Below are 21093 nucleotides of genomic sequence, written 5' to 3' on the forward strand. Positions count from 1 at the left end.
CATCCCACTGGAAAGTGTTTCAACCCACCAGCCAACATGATGGTACTTAACCAAGTAACTTACTTTCTACCTCCAAACACCCCAACAGCATATTTCCACTTGTTTGGTTATTTGCTCTCCTAACTGCTAGCCTCCTTCATAAAACTCTGTGGCATCAGCTCTACAAGCACATATACAGTGAACACTGTCACAATCAAACCCCCATTTCCAAGCAACTTTCAAAGGGGAGCGCACATGCATGGGAAACAGGGGGCCACAGGAAAAGAAAAAAGGAAAGAACAACATGGTGAAGGAAGGGAATAATAATTTTAGGGAAACACGAGACAGAAGCTACATAAGCAATACACAAAAGCAGAAAAGAGGGAATTGTTATATGATACTCAACTGTGAAACTGTGTATTTCTGAATTTGGAGTGGATGCACTGTTCTAGCAGAAAATTCAAGGCATTTCTCAAATTTGGGATAGGAGCAGGGCAGTCGTATCTTCTCCTCTGGACAGCAGGTCACCCAAATTTGCTCATTAGGATAACAGATATGTGAATCAGGGTGGAGATACTTACATGAGTGAGGAGACTCAAACACTGCTTATGTGGACTCAAACCAGAAGAACATGATGACTTACAACATTAAGCCTTCCTTAAATAGCTTTTTCAAGGTGTAAACCATTATGACTTCAATTAAGAGACACAGTCTTGGAGATTCCCTAAAAAAAACTGCTTGAAAGCGTGGTGGGGTTTTTTATTACAAGGATTCCCTGGGGCTTCACAGAAAACATTTCTAGCAAAAGCTGAACATCAAGACAACTGCTTAGAAATGTAGTAAAAAGCGCATTCAAGTAACTTCATATTTTGCTTCTCCTCAGCTCTCCCATCATCAGACTAGAGCAGGGGTCCTCAAACTTTTTAACCAGGGGGCAGGCAGTCATCTGTGGCTGCTTGGTTTTCCCCCCTAACCCCTGGCGGGGGGTGGGGTGGTGGGTGTGTCTGTAAATACCAGGGGCTGGATTAACGACCAGGCCGTAGTTTGAGGACCCCTGGTCTAGAGTTCTTGGGGAAGGAATTTCAATGTAAATACTCTACTTGAGTATTAGAAGTCACGAATACTCATCTTGGTCACTTCCAGAAGGAAAACAGACAAAAACTTGCAAGCAAATAACATCAGGGAAGAAATATTTAAGATGAAACCATAAGCAGGAGTCATTAGAACTCATTTAAGAGAGTAATGTTAGGTCTATGAAACAGACCCACCTCTGCTGCAGTAGACTCGCATGCATACCTTTTGAGCTGTACTCTTTCATCTTCTCTAGTACTTCAGGCTGACTCATGCCTTGTTCCGGCAGTGCTTTGATATAATCCTTTTCATCTTTCAGGAAGGATAAACTGGAAGTGACATCATTCAAGGCTTCATCAATCTTCTTTTGAATCTAAAAAGAAAGGAAAACCCCATCAACAATGGTGCTGGCCATATCATAAATAATTGTTGAGCGTATGCAAGACTGAACTCACTAGCTACATCCATACTGTTAGGCAGAATAGACAGGAACTCTTTCAGCTCTATGACCAAAAAGCATAGCAGAGTTCACAGCCACACAGTTCAACTCCTGCCTACCAAACTCTCCCTCCAAAAACAAGCTGCCTGGAATAGTGAACTGGCACACACTCGGCTCTAAACCATGCTCATGGGAACTGTCTGTGGGAACAGTAGCTGGCACAGCCCAGAACTATGCCAAGTTACCAGTGCAGGTGTTCATGGAGTCACACTTGGGCCACTGCTCAGCTACATTTCGTTTAACAGCACAGACATTACCACCGCAACATCCAGAGTATGTTCTTCACTGTGTATCAAGGAGCAGTGGGCGCCCTGAGCTCCTTCCTTAATGCCTGAGAGAACAAAGCTAAAGGCAAAAATACTGCATTTTTATCCACGAAACCTTTTTAAGTCACAGTTTTTAATTTGTAGAAGTCTTCAGATGTGTTCTATTTTGTAACTTGTGTCTCCTTTGCCACCACACATACAGTTTAGACACTCATGAGAATAGAGGGAAACAATAAAGAAATCTCCACTACAGACACAGTTAGGAGATTTCTTTCATCCCCCCCCCCCCCCCACATTCAGGAGGCCCAGACTTCTTCTCACAACACATTCCAATGGAGAGACTCTTCTTCCAGGCAACACAGCTGTTGGTGTATCATCAGCTTTAAAGCCTTTTGGACATTGGAATGCCTCAAAGTCAAGGCCTCCTGTAAGCAACTGATAGGTTATCAGGTATCAGCCTACCAAAGGGCAGAAAGAGTACACATATACAGCACACCAGGAGTCCTCTGGCACAGTAGAGCTTATCAGTGCTAGCCCCGAGAAGCTGAGTCTGGACAACATAGGGACTGCATACAAGGTGCCCAGGTGTCCTTTTCTAACAGGCAGACAAAAACCATAAGCAGAAGAGAACAAGTCATTAGTTCACCTGATCAAGGGCTACTCAAGTCAGAAGGTGAAAGCTGTGGCACTTAACACAACATAAAGGGGGTAGGCTAGTCCCTTCCATAGGGCTGGGGGAGAAACTTGAGAACAACTTCCATGTCCACAGCAAAAAGTTCCTCTTTGCCATTCTTACCTGGTAAAATTGCCTATAACAGACCCCCAAATCACTGTGTAAATACGCCAACACACCAAGCAGAAATGAGTGCAATCAAGTGTGACACCATCATTTACTAGGTAAAATAGACAAAGCTGTGCGTTCTTGATCATTAAGTCGTTAACGTGCTAAAACACGCTGATATTTGTAGTTTCAGGGTTTTTTTCAGAAGTAAAAAAAACCATCTCCCAAACACTAAAGCTTGTGTCATTTTAATGATTACACAAACTTCTGGTATCTTTGTGCTATAATGCTAACTACTGCAAATAGGTATCTGAGCTCCAAACCAATCATGGGCAACCATCTGATAAAAAAATTATCCTTCCATGTTGCATAACAAACACCTGACTGTCTCACACTTGCTCAAGAATAAGACGTTGTTTCAGAAGAACAACTCCAGTTCAATCCTGTCCCCTTCTTCCATAAATAATTCTCTTAAAATCTAAGACTGAAGAAGTGTTACTAGAAAATTCCGTAGCCACTCTTACTGGTTCCTAGTTTGGAAAAAAAAAAGCTGGCATCCACATTTTATGAGAGTGATACTATGACAAAAAGACTAGTTAGAAATTGTATCTTTCATTAAACCAGGTGGCAGTAGACCTTCCAGATCTATATCCCTGCATCATTATGATTGCAGTAACATGACAACAAAGATACACAGGACTGTAAGTTTTCTGAACAGCAAGGTGGGCTGAAACAGAGACCTGGAATAATATTAAGAAAAGTTGTTGAAATACTTACTATAGCCCCAACAAATGGCATTTTTCTCAGTAGTTTAAAAAACTGTTTTTTAGTTCGGGATGTTAAACCTGAAAGACAAAAGTCAGAAATTAACCTAAGATGACTCAAGAAATAAAAAAAAATGGGCTTGGAGCACAATACTTCTGACACAGCCCACGACACAGGCTCAGTATTTCTGATCCAAGCTAAAATAACACAGTGACCAAGGAGACATGGTGAGACTGATGGAAGTGGACCATGCTACAGAAACATCTGACTTGTGAACAGTACCCACCCAAAGGAATAAAAAATCTGACTTGCTTCCTTACTTATAAGGGAACTCACACCTACACGTGGAATTTTACAGGAAACAGAGGTATTTTAGGATTCACTAAAGGTAAGGTCTCGAGCAAAAATGGAAAATATTTTTTGAAATTATGTTCTGCCTCTTCAAACCAGAACAGTACTGTACCATGAAAACACTCAGGAACATGAAACAGGCTCCCAGACCAAAGAAGGAAATAGCAGTTTAGCCATAACGTGACAAGGATTCTCCCAGTGCCTGGCCGTCTGATAAAGAAAACACATGATGCCAACGGGAGGCAACTCAGGGGGAAGGCGTCAGACAGAGGGAGGAGCAGAAATTCCACCGCAGCCCAAATACTGAAATGACAGAAGCCACTGATGACAAATACCCGAAAACTCCTGGAGCAGCTCTAAAGGCAGGAAGGAAAGCAGGATGACACAGATGCTTTATAGCCACCAAAAATGCCTTTTGACTCCTACAGGCATTCCAACTGAGCACCAGAAGTTACAGGACACAAACCAAGAAACAAACTTTAACAATTGACCACTTTGGGACATGGCAATTTTATCTACATTCCCCCCCTCCCCCATATACATATTTCACTTCATATATTTTGAAAAGCTACATAAATAAGGCCAGTAATTAGTTTTGCACATACTGTAGGAGATACTCATTAACACTCTGACAATAACATTTCCATTGCACATTTTAGTGTGCAGTTTTTTTAGTAACTTCCACAGTGAGAATTTTTCAGGAGTTTGCAGTCTTCTCTATCTAGTGAGATCTTTTAACAGCTAGTCAATACTTTAAAAAAAAAATACTGTACAACAGCACAAATACTAGCCAAGAAGGTAAGATAACCCTGTACTGAGCGAAAGCTTCATACCATTTTGTTCCTTCCATAGACCTCCCAACTATTCAGCTACTCTCATCTTAAAAAGAAAAAGGCTGGTTGAAGTTCAGAGAGGCACAGAAGTAAACATCAAGTTAAAAACTTGGTTATTTTTAACAAATTGCCACAGGAGTGTAACCCTAAAGCCTACAGGAACTGAAAAGCACCATGTTCTGCTCTGAGGGCAAGGTATTATCTCTGACCATCACAAAGCAAACTGTGTGTTCATCTAAAGAGATGACACTGAAGAGCTGTCAGAATATCAGAAACCACTCAAAACAGGAAGATGCTCCTAAGAAAAAAATCCACTCACCACCACCACATGCAATTATCTTGAACATCCTGAGGATGAAACATGCCTCCCAACACCAAATCAAAACCACATCTCCTCCCCCAGCAGGAAAGGAAACAATCAAGAGCAAGAATTATCCAGATACTTTGCACCAGTGGCTAAGTTCACAAGAATCCAGCTCTCTGATACATTTTCCCAGGTTTTGAGCAAGAAGAAAGAGTTGTGACAAGTAAATGCTGTAGCCAAAAGCAAAAGGGAAACAAGAGGAAAGGAAGGAGATGCAGGCATATTCCAGGCTGGCCTACCGCACCCTCTGAAGAAACGGGGTGAATGTTTCATTGATCAGACAGGCCTTGACCTTAATTTGGAAGAGGGTTTCGTTCATACTAGTTGACAGGAGAAATTCTGTTTTAGGAAGTGTTTGGCTTTCTTTTATCCTCTTTCCTTCCTCAATTTAGGAACAACTCTGCCCCCTCTCCCTTCCCCCCAGACGTAAGAAAATCCCCTCTTTCAAATACTTACTTTCAGGCTGGAAGAGGAAGCCATGCAGCCATACACTTAAAAGTGTTGAAGAAAACGTCAACCCAACCAGTTGCCAGGGTTCAAGTCCATCACACTGGGCATTCACAAAGCTTGTTGCTTTCTCCCAATACATCTGGAGGATTTCCTTGTAGGGAATAATGGCATCCTGCACAAAGGAAAGTAAGAAGGATATTGAGAAAAGTTCAAATGCACACAAATAGGGCATCAGAAAGTGCATGAGTCTATTGCATATTAAAATGGTGCTTTTCAGTATGCAGACCCCATGCTTTCCTTAATTCCTGTAAACCGAACAGGTAGGAGATAGCCGTCATTCTCTTTCTGTCAAGGGCCACCGTTAAAAATACACGTCTTGAGAGACTTCAAATATTCAGAGAAAAGTGCCAAGGCCAGATGACTAAGATATGCAAGATATTCAAGACTCATGACAAGATCTTACTACAGTCCAAGAGAAGCAACTGTGTTAATATTTTTTTTCCAAGGAATTATCAGGATTCCTTGGAAAGGATTCAGCAAATGAAGACTGAACTACTACAATACATCCACCAGAAAGAAGCCACTCTTCATCGGGTACCATCAAAGCACATCTATTAAGTACCTAGTGCTGGATTTTTAAAGATGCAAGCACTCAGCAATTCCTTAACATATAATTAGTACGTTCCATACAAAGGGAGGACGAAAGAGACAAACACTGTTGCTGCCAATATAAAAAACAGAAAACTCTGATGCAATAACAACTACAACGTCAAACTACCAATTATTGCTGGGACAGAGCCCAAGTACCTTAATCAATAGCTTCAAAGCACGCTCTCTTCAAGAGTCTCAGAAGAACAGGGTAGGGAAAACCGGACATGCACAAGGGAAAAAGGCCACTTCCCCCAAAACAGAGGTCTTTGTTACAATTCCCTGGAAAAAGGTTTCTAGAGATAAGAACAATCCAGGTAATCACACCTTGTTTAGAGCTATGATCAAAGATGAGTATTTGGGAGGAGGTCATTGCATGTTACAGACAAAAACTTGTGCATTTTTACTTTATTTTTTTTAAAGCTTTTTCAGCTGCCCCCAGAGAGCTCTTCAAATCCTTCTGGCCTTTTAACCTACCATCAAGCTTAGTTCTGACCAGTTTTGCTGGGGAATTTTCTGGAGGGATCTCCAGCTCTATGAAGTTTCACTTTCCAAACACCACTGAAAATACATGGGACCGTTCAAAAGATTTGTTACTAAATCTTGAAAGGAATACATCCTTGATACCTATGCTGCCATACTCTTAGTGGGGTTAGAGCAACTTGCAAAGACAGCTATAAATAAACTGCTAAAACTTTCCTTCTCATGACCCTTTACAGATCTCACTTTCAGGTCACGTCAGCAACAGAAGCAGTATTTAATTTTTTTTAAGGTCACCTTTAGGGGTAACGTGTCATTCCAATACAACTGGACAGGCTACAAAAAAGCCTGAAAAATCCACATTCTTCCAAATAATCAACAGAGGAAGGCAGGATTTCCTTACCAAAAAAACAACGCTAATGAATGCTCACTACTTTGGAAAAGCAGCAAAATGCACATCGTGAGAGAGTTTAAAAATATTTAAGCAACCCAAACATAAAGCTAAAAAATTCCAGCAAAACAGCAGTGTCAATCCATTGCAGAGGACTAGTATCACCCCTGCTGAGCACAGGCTGAAGGGGCACAGACTAAACTGGGCAAAACCAGGTCTCCTCATAAGGAGCAGTACCCAGCTGTAAGAAGTCTAACTAGCACCCATCTGCCTAGCAAAAGGCAATTTAAAAACACACCAACTACTTCAGCCTTGAAAACAAGGCAGCCACATAAACCACTGCAGTCAGGCAATGTCCTAGCTAATACCCAGTCCTCCAATCCAGTCACCACAAAGCTGATTTAACCCTAGAATTTAAGGGAAGACCTACCTTTTTCAATTAACCAGAGGTGGTACTTAAGTTTCATCAAGTTTGCACAATCTTCTCTGAAAAACCCTGGGAAGGAGTGTCTAACCAACAATGATGACTGTGGTTCACTGCCTAGAACAAATGACAGGATATCACTCAATTTTGAGCTGCACTTAAAGGATGGAAACAGAGTCACTAATGTGGTGTCTCATTAGCTGTTTTCAGCTGATGGCAAGAAAATGCTGCAGCACCGAATATAAAGTGGGCTGTGCTTCTTTCTCCTGAAGATGGACAATACTGTAAAGCTATAAGCTCAACATCGAAACAAAACATAATCTTCTAGACATAAGTCACTTAAGTCAACAGCCAAGTTAAAATAAATAAATCTGCCAAGAGATTGATCTCATTCTTGGAGAAAGCTCTGGACAGAAGACCCTAGTCAACTGCACATTTAGTTGTCAAATCACAGCCTCCTCACTGAAACCACTGTGTTCTGCAGCACATCAGCTCTCCACTGGGACGGGAGGAAAAATATGTCAGCTTTTCTAGACTCAACCAATACCAGTGGCAAGTCTTGCAACCTATCACAAGATAAGAAAGCCCACCAGAAAGGCCCACCTGTCTACTCTTTTCCAAGAGCCCATCAAAGCAGTGCTCTGGTCCACAGACTGTCAGAGTCAGGCTGCTCAACTCTGAACTGCCGTGACCCCAAGCAAAGCGCAGATGGGACTTCTGAAATGCATGACACCACAGTAACCCCAGCATGCTGCTGCACAGAAGTATCTTCTCAGCCACATTACAAGCAAAAAAGGCTCAGGTGCATAACGAAGACATCACGGATGAATGACCACATCCACCTTTCTGCTGTACTTGTGGTAAGGTAACAAGGCACTGTGCCTCCGCTCACTTTTCTATTCCTGAGATGCAAGACAAAATATTTTACCTTAAGTTAAGTCCAAGCTAGAAGTATGCACACCAGCATACATGGTAACTCAATGGTATGTCCAAGTTTTGAATAAATAAGAGAAGATTTTCATTATCTTAACTCTAAGCCACTGAAGAATTTCTTTCCCTTTCTTGCTTCAACAATCTGACATCACTCCACAAAGAATACAGTTCAACAGGATGAAGTTTTCTCTCTGTTTCTCATTTTCTCCTTCTTACCTACTTCCATACTTACAAGAGGTTGGAGGATGAGACTGATTAATTTAGGATACCAAAAAGAGAGATTTAAAAAAAACAGTGAAAATTGGCATGGAAGAGGAATTAGCAATGAAACAACTGCTCAGCTCCCTAGCTAACTACGCATTCAGTGTTTTTGAAGTGCCTCTTTGCCCCAAAGCATCCAGCAAGATAAGAGGGACCTCTACCTTTTGAATTACTGACTTAATCCTACAGAAACTAGAGGGCATTTAGAAAGTTGCATTTGAATGTACTCTGGTTTTATTACCCAACAACATGTGATTGCAGCCTCACTGCTGCAGCGCTACACTGCTTCCTTATTTCACAGGGAGAGGAGAACGGGTAATAAATATCCCATGTTCAGCCAAGCCATGTGAATCTCTTCCCCTACTGCCCTGGAGAAGCTGCTCCTAACAGAGTAAAAAACAGGTGGGGGTGGGTTTTTTTCTAATCAACCTCAGCCAAAAGAAATGTACATCACATGCAGTAAGAAGAGATGCACTTCCAGCTTTGCAGGATTATAGCATTCATTCACTCCTGCTATTACTGCTTCCCCAGCTGGGCTAAAGACAACAAGCTGACCTGATTTTAAGCCTTATCTACAGGACAGAATTTCATGCAAGACAATAACCTGCTTATTTGTGAAGGCATCAAAAAAATAAAGGTTTCCTTTCCCATTACAGGAGAGTAGATAAGCTGGTTTTATTTCCTTAAGAGAACCTTCTACGCACAAAAGCTTCAAAAGACATAGGATTATTTTAGAAGGAGTTTAAAAGCCCGACTTATGAGTGCACTAAAAAGCACGGGGGAAAAAAATCTCCACTGGAGGATTTGGTTTTAATTCTCAGAGCATTAAGACAGACCCAGGTATCAGACAAAATACTAATTGCTATCATTAGGACTTGCAGTGTTCATTTGTACTGATATTAATGCACCCAGCAACCCAAGCAGTTTACATATTGAATTTTTAGCTCCACAGATTAGGAATACATCCTTAGTACTTTATTTCCAAAAGCCATTAGCTAGCTGAGCTCCTTCCAGGGATAGCACTTAAGCCACTACAAAAGAGGACAAATTAACTGCAGTAATGCTCTCCTGTCCCAGATGATAGAAAAGAGGGGGGAAAAAATGTCAGAACTAAAGAGAGCACATTTTGCAGTTTTGCCAGAACAGTATTTCCTCGGCTGTGAGTTTTAGGACTCAAAATAAGCTTAAAAAAATAAAAATAAAAAGAGACAGAGAAACAGGCAGTAAACTGAAGGACCTCACACTATTGTTATAAGCGCCTCCCGTTTCTGACACTGTAAAGTGGAAGCACCGTTAAAAGTTTACCTGTGGAAAAAGTAGAAAAAATGTTTTATCAGCAGAATCTTTCTTCCCCCAGGAGAGTATTCAAAGTGGGCCACAGAATAAAAGTAGCTTTTAAAGGCAAGTTTATTTTAAGCAATAACATGAATCTTAAGCTCACTGTGTGAGTAGGAGCTGCTAAGACCAAACCACATCCTCAGCTTTCACCTGAGGCCACACATTTTCCCAAACCAGGGACCCTGTGACACCTTGCCATGCCCAAACCTTAACCTCTGCGTTTGCCATTTGTCTTCCTCACTTAACAGAGCCAGTGAACGAGGCAGTGTCATGCAACTTGGCACGCAGAAAATCAAGGCAGAGAGATCACTCACAGCAACTGCATGAGCTAGGTCAACTCTGATTACCGCAACATGAACAATACAGGTATTACCGCTGTAATTAAGGCCTGTGCCCTATGTAACAAGTTTTTCCCAGGAGAATGCTTCCTGATTAAAAATAAACCACACAAAACCAGCAACGACACAGCAGCTTCATTTATTTATTCAGCTCCTAAGAAGGAGGAAGACTTCAATTAGCCATGCCTTAGCTAACACTTTGTTGCCTGTACATGCTCTGGCCACAAAAGGCATGTCTGCCCAGCATAACTACACAGCATAACTGGCCTAGGTGCAGGTAAGTACTGGACTTGCAAGCTGCCAGCCAGCTAGCTTCTTACTGGAGAGCCAGGGAATGGGACTGAGCAATGTCACTTCAGCCTCGAAGGGTACCAGCTGCTGCATGTGCCTGCAGTGTTTTGATTTGCACTTCAGTAGTGAAATCTGCTCCTCTGTCCATCCCTCCCTGCCAGCCCCACTGTGACAAATATCTTTACATAAGCACCGGGCAGAGAGTATTTGTTAGTCACCTCCTAATTATAGCTCAGGGTTTGGCCTGCATGCTGCCCCTTCACCAAAGGATGTGGGCACAGAGCGATGCCATACACAGGATCTTTCAGAAATCAAGTCAGGAACCTTTAGATGTATGGGCTGAACTACATGAAAGAAAAAAAAAATCCAGGTCATGCTCATCTTACCACAGCTTCCTGGCACCACCAGTTTCTTCTGCATTCATTTATTTCCACCAATGCCATAATGAAACTTTTTCTTTTGTTTGTTTTCAGGGCAATGGCAATTTTTTTTTGGCCATATACAGTGGTTGCTAAATTAATGTATACATACTATCCCACCAGCCCTGAGAGTTCAAGGGGAGTGGCTAGACAATGGCTAATTATAGCTTCAGCACAAAAACAAACAAGGGAGCAACTCACAGTAACAGCAACAGCATCCCAGATTCCACTGCAGAGAAGGTAGGTAAAACTACCAAAACAAGATGGAGAAAGGCCGATTTGAGGCTCAAAAAATGTGCAGTTTTACAACAGCCTGAATGAAACCAAATCAGGCACGACTGCAGATTTCATTTAACCCAAAACATGCACAAGATATTACTACCTATTGTTCACTTCGCTCACTACAACAAACCAATTTATAAAGCAAAATTTCTGGAAACATCTAGGCATGCTCCAGGTAGCACAGATCTCAAATCTCCTCAGAGACAGGGTTCAGTCAACCGATGTCCTACATGAACCTGTTACGGAACTTTATGGGTCACCGGCTCCAAGAAGGTCCAGTTTTCGCAAGGAATCGCCCTCTCTCAGCATCCGCAATAATTAGGATTAAAAAAAGTGCTCAGTTCCCTGTGTGCTGGGACTCATCTGGACACATTTGTTCATTCTTCCACTCAGAATCCTCACAGATGCAAATCACACAGTCCTTTCTGCATGCCTTCTGGGGAACAAAATGGGTATTTATTTGAAACATTTTGCTAGTAGCTCAGTGCCATGCAGAGGTACGTGCAGCATTAGGAGATAAAGTCTTGGTTCGAGCTGTCTGAAAGCAGACTATAGCATAGCAATTATTCTGGGAATGGGCATCCACGAACAAAGGCAGCATCAAGACCTGGCACAGCTTTCTAGCAGAGTTATGCAAGCCTCTTGACAAAGCCCCTAGTATCAGCACAAACTGAATGCCACTATTATACATTAATGACTCTGTTCTTGGGCAACTTTGACCACAGTGCAGCATCCTCGAAGACTATCTTATCAACACCAACGCACAAAACCCTTTGGCCCTTCTGATACCTAGTCACATGCCCTTCCCCATACGTGGCACAGATGGATCTTGATAAGCTTTGAGTGTCAAAGGAAACAGAAACACACAGAACACAAGGGCTTTCAAGTGACTTTTACCTGGAAATTTCTGAGACACACAAATCTTTCCTAAAAAGGAAAATGGTATCACAATCACTACAGCCCACTGCAAAGACACCAACGCACCTGCTACTACAACATCAATTGACAAAATCCAAATCTCAGTTATACATCCCACTCGAAGGACAGTACCAAAACGTACTTCAAAGCCCCTATGGCTCCACTAACCAGTAAAGGGCCATTTAGCCAGTACACAGAGATTTCAGTACTAAGTACTCCAGAAAAAAAGGCCTGCTGAATCTTGAAAGGGAATGTCTTCAACCACCTGGGACACAGGGAACAAAAGCCATAGTTCTGGTCAAAATGCATCACTCCATTTCCAAAAACCAGAGAGCATCAACGGATCAGGCCTTCTGAAACAACCCTCATTGCATGCCGGGGTCTGTGGTGGGGTGCACAAGATCGGATTGAAACTATGCCTTTTTATTGCCAGAACAGAGTGTTTGGCAGAAAAGATAAGCAGCACCTCAAAATCCATACTTACAGAAAATAGGCTATACTGAATCCCTTTTGCCAAGAGAGTCACAGCAAGGTTTTGTTTGCTGCCACACCAGTCAAACCACATGCACACAATAAATGCTGTGATTAGTTTTATCCTAACACCACCAAACCACAGATATATGCACTGAAGAAATCAAAGGCAATGAGCCAGATGTCATCTCAGCAGACCTTCCCCTGCTCAGGTCAGCAATACATCTGTGACTTTAAAGGGTAGTGAGATGGTGGAAACCTCTTAGTATGCTAGAAGCACACAGTACATGAGAGAATCAGTTGGGGTTTTTTTCATTTAGGTAGGAAAGTTTCTAGTCCCTCACAATCCCTTTGACTAAGGTCATGGGAAGGATCGCAGAGTAAAACCACAGTTTAGGAAAAATGCTGCGTATCAGTGTTCCTCCAGAAAAAGCTTCAGCCCCTGAGTATACAGCCAACTTCATTAGCTTTCCAGAACCTGAAACCCTGTGCAGTAGCTACTGTTTAGTCTAACAAACAACACAGCACACCTGTGCAGGTCTTCCAGACGCAGTAAGCAGAACAGCAGTTTTCTCCACAAAGCCTTGGCACAGAGAGACTAAGGTGAGAACAGCCTGACCACACAGCATGCTCCCAGCAACCCCAGGCCAGTCTAGACCACACCGTGCAGAAGGTGCGCTATATTTACTCAGTTTCAAAAGAGCTAGCTTTTGGCAACTTGAAAGCAACCAAAACACAAGCCGTACAAGCTCTTGATGCTGTCCCAGGCTACACATGCCAACAGATGCAAGGCATGTGACGAGCTCTGCCTTTGTCCCCCATGTTGAGGTGGTGACACACTGGTTGGGCACAGCTCCACACCACAGTGGGAAGAGGAAGCAGCACTTGAGTGTTTGGGCATGGACAGCCGCTCCCCATGACCAAGTGGGAAAAGACAGTTGGCCAGAGATGATGCTATTTCGTCTACCACCCAGCAGCAGCCACAATTTCAAGGTACCTTTCGGCAGGGGGGAAAGCTAGCACTCTTTCCAGGTTTAAGGACTCAGAAAAATGCATGCCATACCACTGTGTGCCAAAGCCAGCTATATTTCAAGCAACGCTGGTTGCAACTGAAGAGTTTGTTTCTCTGCTCCTTCTAGCCCAAATTTAAAAATCATAAATAAGTAAACCAAGTGTCCATTAGCCATGTATCTTTCATCAGAACTCAGGCACCTTCACCAAAATCCAGACCAAGCAGGAGAAAAAAAAAAAAAAATCCCACCCCACCCCGCTGAAATAAACCCATAGAGCCTGCCGAAAACACCATTTCTAACCCATTTCTAACCCGCCCTGCCCTGAAACGAGACACCTGTGGGGGACAACGAAAGCACTGCATGGCTTGCAGGCCTGCAAGTGACGCACACACATACACAACCCCCCTCACAGTTTAGGGGTAACGCACGGGCCTCGCCCGGCCGCCGGGCGGGGGGTGTCCGGGGGGGGTGGTGTCCGGCGGGAGGGGCCCCTCCCGCCGGACACCACCCCCCCCGGACACCCCCCCTCCGGCGGCCGAGCTCGGCCAGGTGGCCCCTGAGAGGCGACCGAGAGCCCCCGGCCCACACCCGCCCTCCGCCGGACAAGGCCCCGGCCTCACCGCCTCAGAGCCGGGCCAGCGCAGGCCGCGCCGGGGGACACCCTTATCCTTCACCCCACCGTGCGCCGGCCGGCTGCGGGACCCACCACCCCGCTCACCATCGCTGCTGCTACCGCCGCCACCACCTCCTCCTCCTCCTCCTCCTTCTCCTCCTCAGCCTCGCAGGGTCCCGGCGCGGCCCCGCTCTTCCCCGCCCCGACACCGAGATTGCCCGGCGCCTCCCCGCCGCGCCCTCACGGCAGCGCCGCCTGCTGGGCGGCTTCCCGCCACTGCCGCCCGCCCTTGCGCGCCGCTCCGCGCTTTGGGCGGGAACGCAAGGGCGAGCGGCGGGCGGCAGTGGCGGGAAAACGCTCCCTCCGCGTTTAAGGGCTGCAAAATCGGCGCTGCAGCACCCGCGGAACGCTGCCTTTTGGTTAAAAGCCTCCCAAAAAAAAAAGAGGGGGTTTATAAACCACCCTCGCCCCCTGCTTGGTGTTGGCACCCCAGATCTGAGGAGCTGCTTCCACACGCCACGGTGACCGGGGAAAGGAGCACCTGGGCAGTTGGGAGGGTTGAGGAGCAAGCAGCTCCCTGAGCTCAGAGTCCTAATTAGCAAAGCAGGAGGAGGCCCCTTGGGTTCAGGAGGTCTGCATTAACAGGGTCGGTTTTGTGCACCGAGAATACTGGGTTAGTGCAAGATCAGCTGAGGTTGATGACATTTTATTCAGAGGCCATGCCAGTATACTTCCAATTGCTCTTAACCCCTGTCACTGGATCTATGACACATTTGTAAGTGGCACAGCATTCCTGCGTTTTCTGGGAAGAAAGTTTTCTGTGCGAGTTTTAAGACAAGAGCTACTGGTCAAACAGAGCATTAAACCCTTCTGGGTGGATCAGGTGTGACCCCGTGTCAAACACCACAAGCAGGGTATAGTTTGGGACCAGCCTCCCACAAGCACAGCTTTATTAATTTAGGTACCCGGGGTAAACACCACCTGGCAAACATCCAAAGGATATTTAAGTTGTGGGAAGCAACGTTGAGGAGCAGTCATGTTACAGAGTAGTTCCAGGTAGAAGGGAACCTGCAGATCAGTCTAGTCCAACTGCCTGACCACTTCAGGGCTGACCAAAAGTTAAAGCATGTTATTGAGAGCATTCACCCAAATGCCTCTTGAACACTGACAGGCTTGGATCATCAACCACCCTTCTAGGAAGCCTTTCCAGGTGTTTGACCATCCTCTCAATGAAGAAATACTTCCTAATGTCAAGGCTGAACCTTCCCTGATGCAACCTTGAACTATCCCTACACAGAACATCACATCACTGGATCCCAGGGAGGAAAGATCAGCACCTCCTTCTCCACTTCCCCTCCTCAGGAAGCTGCAGAGAGCAGTGGGATCACCCCTCCTTTTCTCCAAACTAGACAAACCCACAGTCCTTAGTTGCTCTTCATAGGATGCTTCCAGTTAGGTAGCATCTAATTTGCAAAGAGGGAGGTAGCCAAGGGATGTTTCACAGCACTAGGAAACATGCCCCAAGTGGGGGACAGGAGCGGGGGGGGGGGGGGGGGGGGGGGGGGAGGGGGCGGGGAGGGCTGTCTCTGCAGAACGAAAGGCAACCTGGAAAGAGAGAGAGATGGACAATAGCAAAAAGAAAGGGAAATCATATTACAAAGCCAACCATAACCTGGGCCACATCAAAAGCAGCGTGGCCAGCAGGCCCAGGGAGGCGATTCTCCCCCTCTGCTCCGCTCTGGTGAGACCCCACCTGGGGTACCGAGTCCAGCTCCGGGCCCCCAGCGCAAGGAAGACACAGACCCATAGGAGCAAGTCCAGAGGAGGCTGTGAAGATGATCAGGGGGCTGGAGCACCTCTCCTGTGAGGACAGGCTGAGGGAGTTGGGGTTGTTCAGCCTGGGGAAGGGAAGGTGCCAGGGACACCTTACAGAGACCTTTCAATACTTAAAGGGGCCTGCAAGAAAGCTGGAGAGGAACTTTTTACAAAGACATGTAGTGACACGGCAAGAGGGAAGGTTTTAAACTGAAAGAGGGTTAGATGAGTTAGATGAGTTAGTGGGAAGAAATACTTTACTGTGAGGGTGATGAGGCACTGGCACATGTTACCCAGAGAAGCTGTGGATGCCCCATCCCTGGAAGTGTTCAAGGCCAGGCTGGATGGGGCTTTGAGCAGCCTGGTCTAGTGGGAGGTGCCCCTGCCCATGGCAGGGGGGTTGGAACTAGATGATCTTTAAGGTCCCTTCCAACCCAAACCATTCTATGGTTCTATGATAAACATTTAAAGTAAGTAGTTCCTTGTGCAGTGACAGCAGAGCAGCCTAGTCTCAGGTAGGGTTGTGTTTTGAGGGCAAACACACAAGTGGATGCTCTGGTCGCCAGTAAGTGATGTGAACTGGACAAATACCATAGTGGCATTTGGCTTGTTTCCAGCCCAAAAATTAATGTGTGGAGCAACTGCAGTTCAGTGTGTCACAGGGTGATGCCTCTGCCACTGGCGTGGTGTGTTAGCTTGAGCAACTGCCCCTCTTCTTGAAGATGGCAGCAGGAGCAAGTGCTCATCTTCACCCGGGCCTACACAGAAGCTCTTGGAGAGCAGCGTCTGAAGCCCACGCTCAACCAGTTTTTAGATAACCACTGGCAGCTTTGCCAGAGTTGAATCAAAACCAGCAGTTGTTTGATGCCCCATGTATCCATGATAAAGCATTTGAGGTGCACCTTTTGTTGCAAGCTTCCAAACCTACTAAGACATTAGGTTTGTTAAAAGTAAAACTGAAGATTTCTGGTTAGTCACTCCAGAACACATCTTGGCTTTAAAAAATGTATAAATCTGTACATTCTTTTGCACAGATGTAGGTGTGGCTTTTTAAACATTTGCATTTAACCTCCCATGCTTTTGTTTTTGCAATGTTTTGAAATGGGTATGCAAGTATCAGCTCTTGGCATTTGTAGTTAGCACAAATATTTAACTCTGTGCAGCATTACAAGTGCTAACTGTTTTTGTCAGCTGTCACCATGCCATCCAAGCTGTCTCCTCACAGAAGATGGCATCTTACATAAGTCAGCAGACCGTACTTTCATCTCCAAAAAAAAAAAACAACTGCCCTCTTGGGTTTGTTTTTAGAAGTATTCCTAGATATCAGATGTTCTTTTTAGCAGAAAAGGGAACAAACAGATCTTTTACTAACCCCCTATCAGTCTCACAAAGTAGGTCTTCTTCCCATGCACTTGCCAAGCAAGAAAGCATCTATTTGAGACAACCCCGAACAAGCTGTGTTTTCTCATTGAAACAACCTCTGCAACAAGCACTGAGGCCCCCAAACTTCTAGAAAAATGTCGCTATTTGGAAAATATCCTTATAAAAAAAACAAACATGTACATCCAAGTAACATCTTGCTCTCAAGGGGATAAGAGGAAATCTTATTTGTTCCTTCAGCCCTGAAAAAATCCTCTTAGGATGCATCATTGCAAGCCTTGGTGATGTGTGCTTTACATACACCTTCACATAATGCCAAGAAACAGAGAGCTTGATTCATTTAATATGGGTAAAAACACAGGTGGAAAGAAGTACTATATCTCACTATAAATATATAAACTGGGGGAGGAAGAGACACACTGGGGAGGGAGAGGAGCCATTTGGGTGAGAGGACAATGGTGGCATGAGAACAAACGGATGCAGGCTGGCCCTGAACCCATTTAGCCCAAGAACTGCAAGAGGGTTTGTAGCCATGGGAGTGCTGAGGCTCTGCAACAGCCTTTGCATCAAAGTAGTAACAACTTGCAAGTCTCAAAAACCAGAGCCACTTCTCCAGCGCACATTACAACAAAGGACCGTGGCTTCTTCACAGCTTTACATCTGAGTTTAAGACCCTATCTTGAAACTGGAAGACTTACTCCATGGTTATTAGGTTTTCTGTATTTGTTTAAAAGGTTTCCATTTCTCTCTGCTCCATCACACAGCTGAGCTCCTCCACAGCCCAGACAGAAATGGCTTTTGCCACTTTCAGATGAAAAAAAAAAAAAAAAAAAAACAAACAAACAAAAAAACAGAAAGTACCTCTGCTTCTCCTTGCTGGTGCTGGGGTTGGTGGTGTGGCTGTGCCAAAGCAGCTGCTCTCACAGAGAAAAGAGAGTTGCCTTTCCCAACAGCAGCCAGCCAGCACCTGAGCTTCCGGCCCAGCTCTCCATCCATCTCTGCTGCTGCTGGCCCCAAGAAGAGCTGCCAGGGGGAGCCTGGGGCCAAGGAGCAGGACAGCCAGGCTCGAGCTGACCTAGAGCCTGGTGCAGAATAAGGCCAAGAGGTTAGGTTTGCTGGAGGATGATCACTCTTAGCACTCGCTGCCTCCTAGCAATGCCAAGATCTCTCCCACAGAGCTTCCATCTGGACACCTCCACTCTGCCAACGAGAATGCCTGCCAGCATTGCTCATGCTGCCATAGAGCTCTTGCACCCTTCTTTAAAGGCTGTCTTGGGAAAGGGGCTGGAGAGAGAGAACCAAAGGAGTCATGGTTTACCCAATGAGGCACTCTCTGCCAGCAGGACTGTTAGCATTACACTGTGTGTGGGCATTACAGGTTACATATTTCAGGGAACAAGTGTCATTGAGATTAATCCAGCAGGACTAATCAGTTCAAAGGCTGATGCAAAAGTCAAGTCTGAAGTGGTAGAGTAAGAAAAAACAGAGTGCTTTTATTGCTTTCCACAAAGTAATGAAAAGAGAGGATTATAACAACGTTCTGAAAGGAACAAACCTCTCTTTCTTCCTTGGGCCCTGGCTCTGCCTGCTCACTCCTGCAAGCAAGCAGCAACCAGCTGGGGGAGGAAAAGAAGCTGCAGTGGAGCAGTGCAAGCACACACCTCTCTGTCCAGGTGTCAGCAGCACCCTGGCTGCAACACACGTTGGTGAGACACCTGCACAAGGTGGAGAGGAAAGCATAGATTTAAATATTTCTGGTGATAATTTTAAAGGGATATTGCATTCTTGATGTAGTTTAAGGTAGTAACAGATCTACCTATTCAACCCCATTTTGCTTAGATCTGGCAGTCCTGAAGAGAAGGTATGGGGTAACCTTTAAAAGACAGGGAGAAGCAATGGGATTTGATGTAGATTTAAGGGTCTTTATGTACATCTGATCAGGGGGCTTCTTTTAGAGACCAAGTTACTTTCTCTGATTCCGTAAGACTTACAATCATTCATATTTGCCATTTACAAGCAGTTTAACATCACCTACCTAAGCACATCACCAACACCACATTAAGAAACAAACCAGTAGGTAAGCCATTAGCAAGCCTCCAGCTGTAACTGTCAGACATAAAGGAAGGTACAGCAAGCTGTGCTCCTACAAGAAGCATTGCTCCCCACTTCAGCAGCAGGCAGGAATTACAATCTCTGCTCCAGCCAGCCATGGCTTGTAGGAGATGGAGATAAGCAGCACATTGGCTTCCCAGAACAGACCACGACAAGTACACATTGTGTCTCAACTCAGACTCATTTCCTTTCCATACATTCCCTCCTGACTGATTAAAGACCACAGTATGTGGTGCTGGGAAGCTGGTAGCAGCTGCCAACCACACCAAGAAGCTGTCAGGTCAGCAGATATGGACCTCCAAGGGTTCCTCCACCCCACCACACTGGTAAACCCTCTCTGCTGCACAGCCAGGAATACAGAACATGCAGCTGAGGAGCCCACACAGCTCCAGGGCCCAGCCCTGCCAAAAGGGTTGTAAGTGCATGTGAGGATCTGAAGTTCACAGCTGCACAGCGGGAGTGTGGAGCTGCTGTTTTGTTTGATTTCAAGAAGACACGCTTCTGAAGCATAAAAGCAGGGTCAACAAAATTGAAGTTGCATGTGTTGCCTGCTAATGCTGTTCTAGCTAAGGCTTGAATTGTAATAGAAATAGTCCACTGACCAGTTATACTTGCTTGTTTAGAGGATGTGAAAGGCCCAAGGTACCATTTGTACTGGCTTCCCCCATCCTTTTCCCTGCTTAACCAAAGAACAGGGGCAATATCACACTGAACATCCACAAAAGCATCCATAACTAGTACAGTGCTGATGCAGTCTGTAAGTAGCTCATTAGCTAAGCAAGTAATCTCAAAAACCTGGTGATATAGTTAGTGGAATCATTTTAAGAAAAGAATCTGCTATTTAGGAACAGAAAATAGAATCAGTAAAACTATGTAAATTTAGTGTTCCCCACAAGCAGTTTGTGAGGATCAAGACCCACATTTCCATCCAAACATCCGTGATGACACAACACAGCCCAAATCACACTTCCCCTGTCATTTAGTCTGCGGTGTTAGTGTGTTGTGTACAGATCTTGGGGGAGCAGAGGACAAGAGATCTGATGGTAAAGAGGAACATTGTCCTCCCCTTTTCCCTTCCACCACTCCATGACTCACATCAGGCAGATGGCCACAACACGTGCAAGACCATAAAGATCAGCCGAATGGCTGCTGGGGCACAACCCATCACATCAGATCCCAATTCATGCACCCATTGCTCAGCTTTTACAAACAAACATAATCCCGATTTTGCAAAGTGCGAACATGATCTGTTTTAGCATGACGTGCTCCGATCTGACTGCTCACATCCCTATTACACAGGACACTTGTAACTCAACTACAAGATGCTGTTATAAGGACAGCCCAGATCTAGGCTGGTTACAGCCTCAGATTGCCTCAGGGAAAACTGCATCAGTGCCCTTGTAAGATTTGTTTGCCATGTTGCTTGCCACGTCGATATGCACATGGGTGTGATGCGTTGCAGAGACTGAGCCGCGTGCAGTATATCCAGCCTGACTGCTCCATGAAAATGTGGTTACTTAGACCTTTGTCAACAGGAGCTTTCTTCCCCCAGCTTACCCTCAAGGCCTACAGAGGCAAGTCTGGTCCTGAGCAGATGCTCTAAGCCT

At 45.0% G+C, this 21093-nt stretch overlaps 1 protein-coding gene across 5 annotated transcripts in view; it reads right to left on the minus strand.

Moving 5' to 3' along the window:
• SGPL1 (sphingosine-1-phosphate lyase 1) overlaps window positions 1-18385 on the minus strand; it is a 36399-nt gene extending 18014 nt beyond the window's left edge. The window contains exons 1-5 of one of the 5 annotated variants that reach the window (XM_080401332.1): window positions 7309-7437; window positions 6167-6289; window positions 5366-5531; window positions 3374-3441; window positions 1276-1423 (exon numbers count right to left, since the gene is read on the minus strand). In XM_080401332.1, the coding sequence (XP_080257458.1) occupies window positions 1276-1423; window positions 3374-3441; window positions 5366-5498 (349 nt within the window). In that variant the 5' untranslated portion in view covers window positions 5499-5531; window positions 6167-6289; window positions 7309-7437. Of the gene's footprint in view, window positions 1-1275; window positions 1424-3373; window positions 3442-5365; window positions 5532-6166; window positions 6304-7308; window positions 7438-14284; window positions 14430-18235 lie in introns of those variants that run through there. The other 4 variants (XM_080401333.1, XM_080401330.1, XM_080401331.1 and 1 more) reach the window with 4 other exon arrangements.
• Between the last annotated feature and the right edge of the window lie 2708 nt (window positions 18386-21093).

The sequence above is a fragment of the Falco punctatus genome, assembly GCF_963210335.1.
Source record: "Falco punctatus genome assembly, chromosome: 9".
In the NCBI taxonomy this organism is placed as follows: domain Eukaryota; kingdom Metazoa; phylum Chordata; class Aves; order Falconiformes; family Falconidae; genus Falco; species Falco punctatus.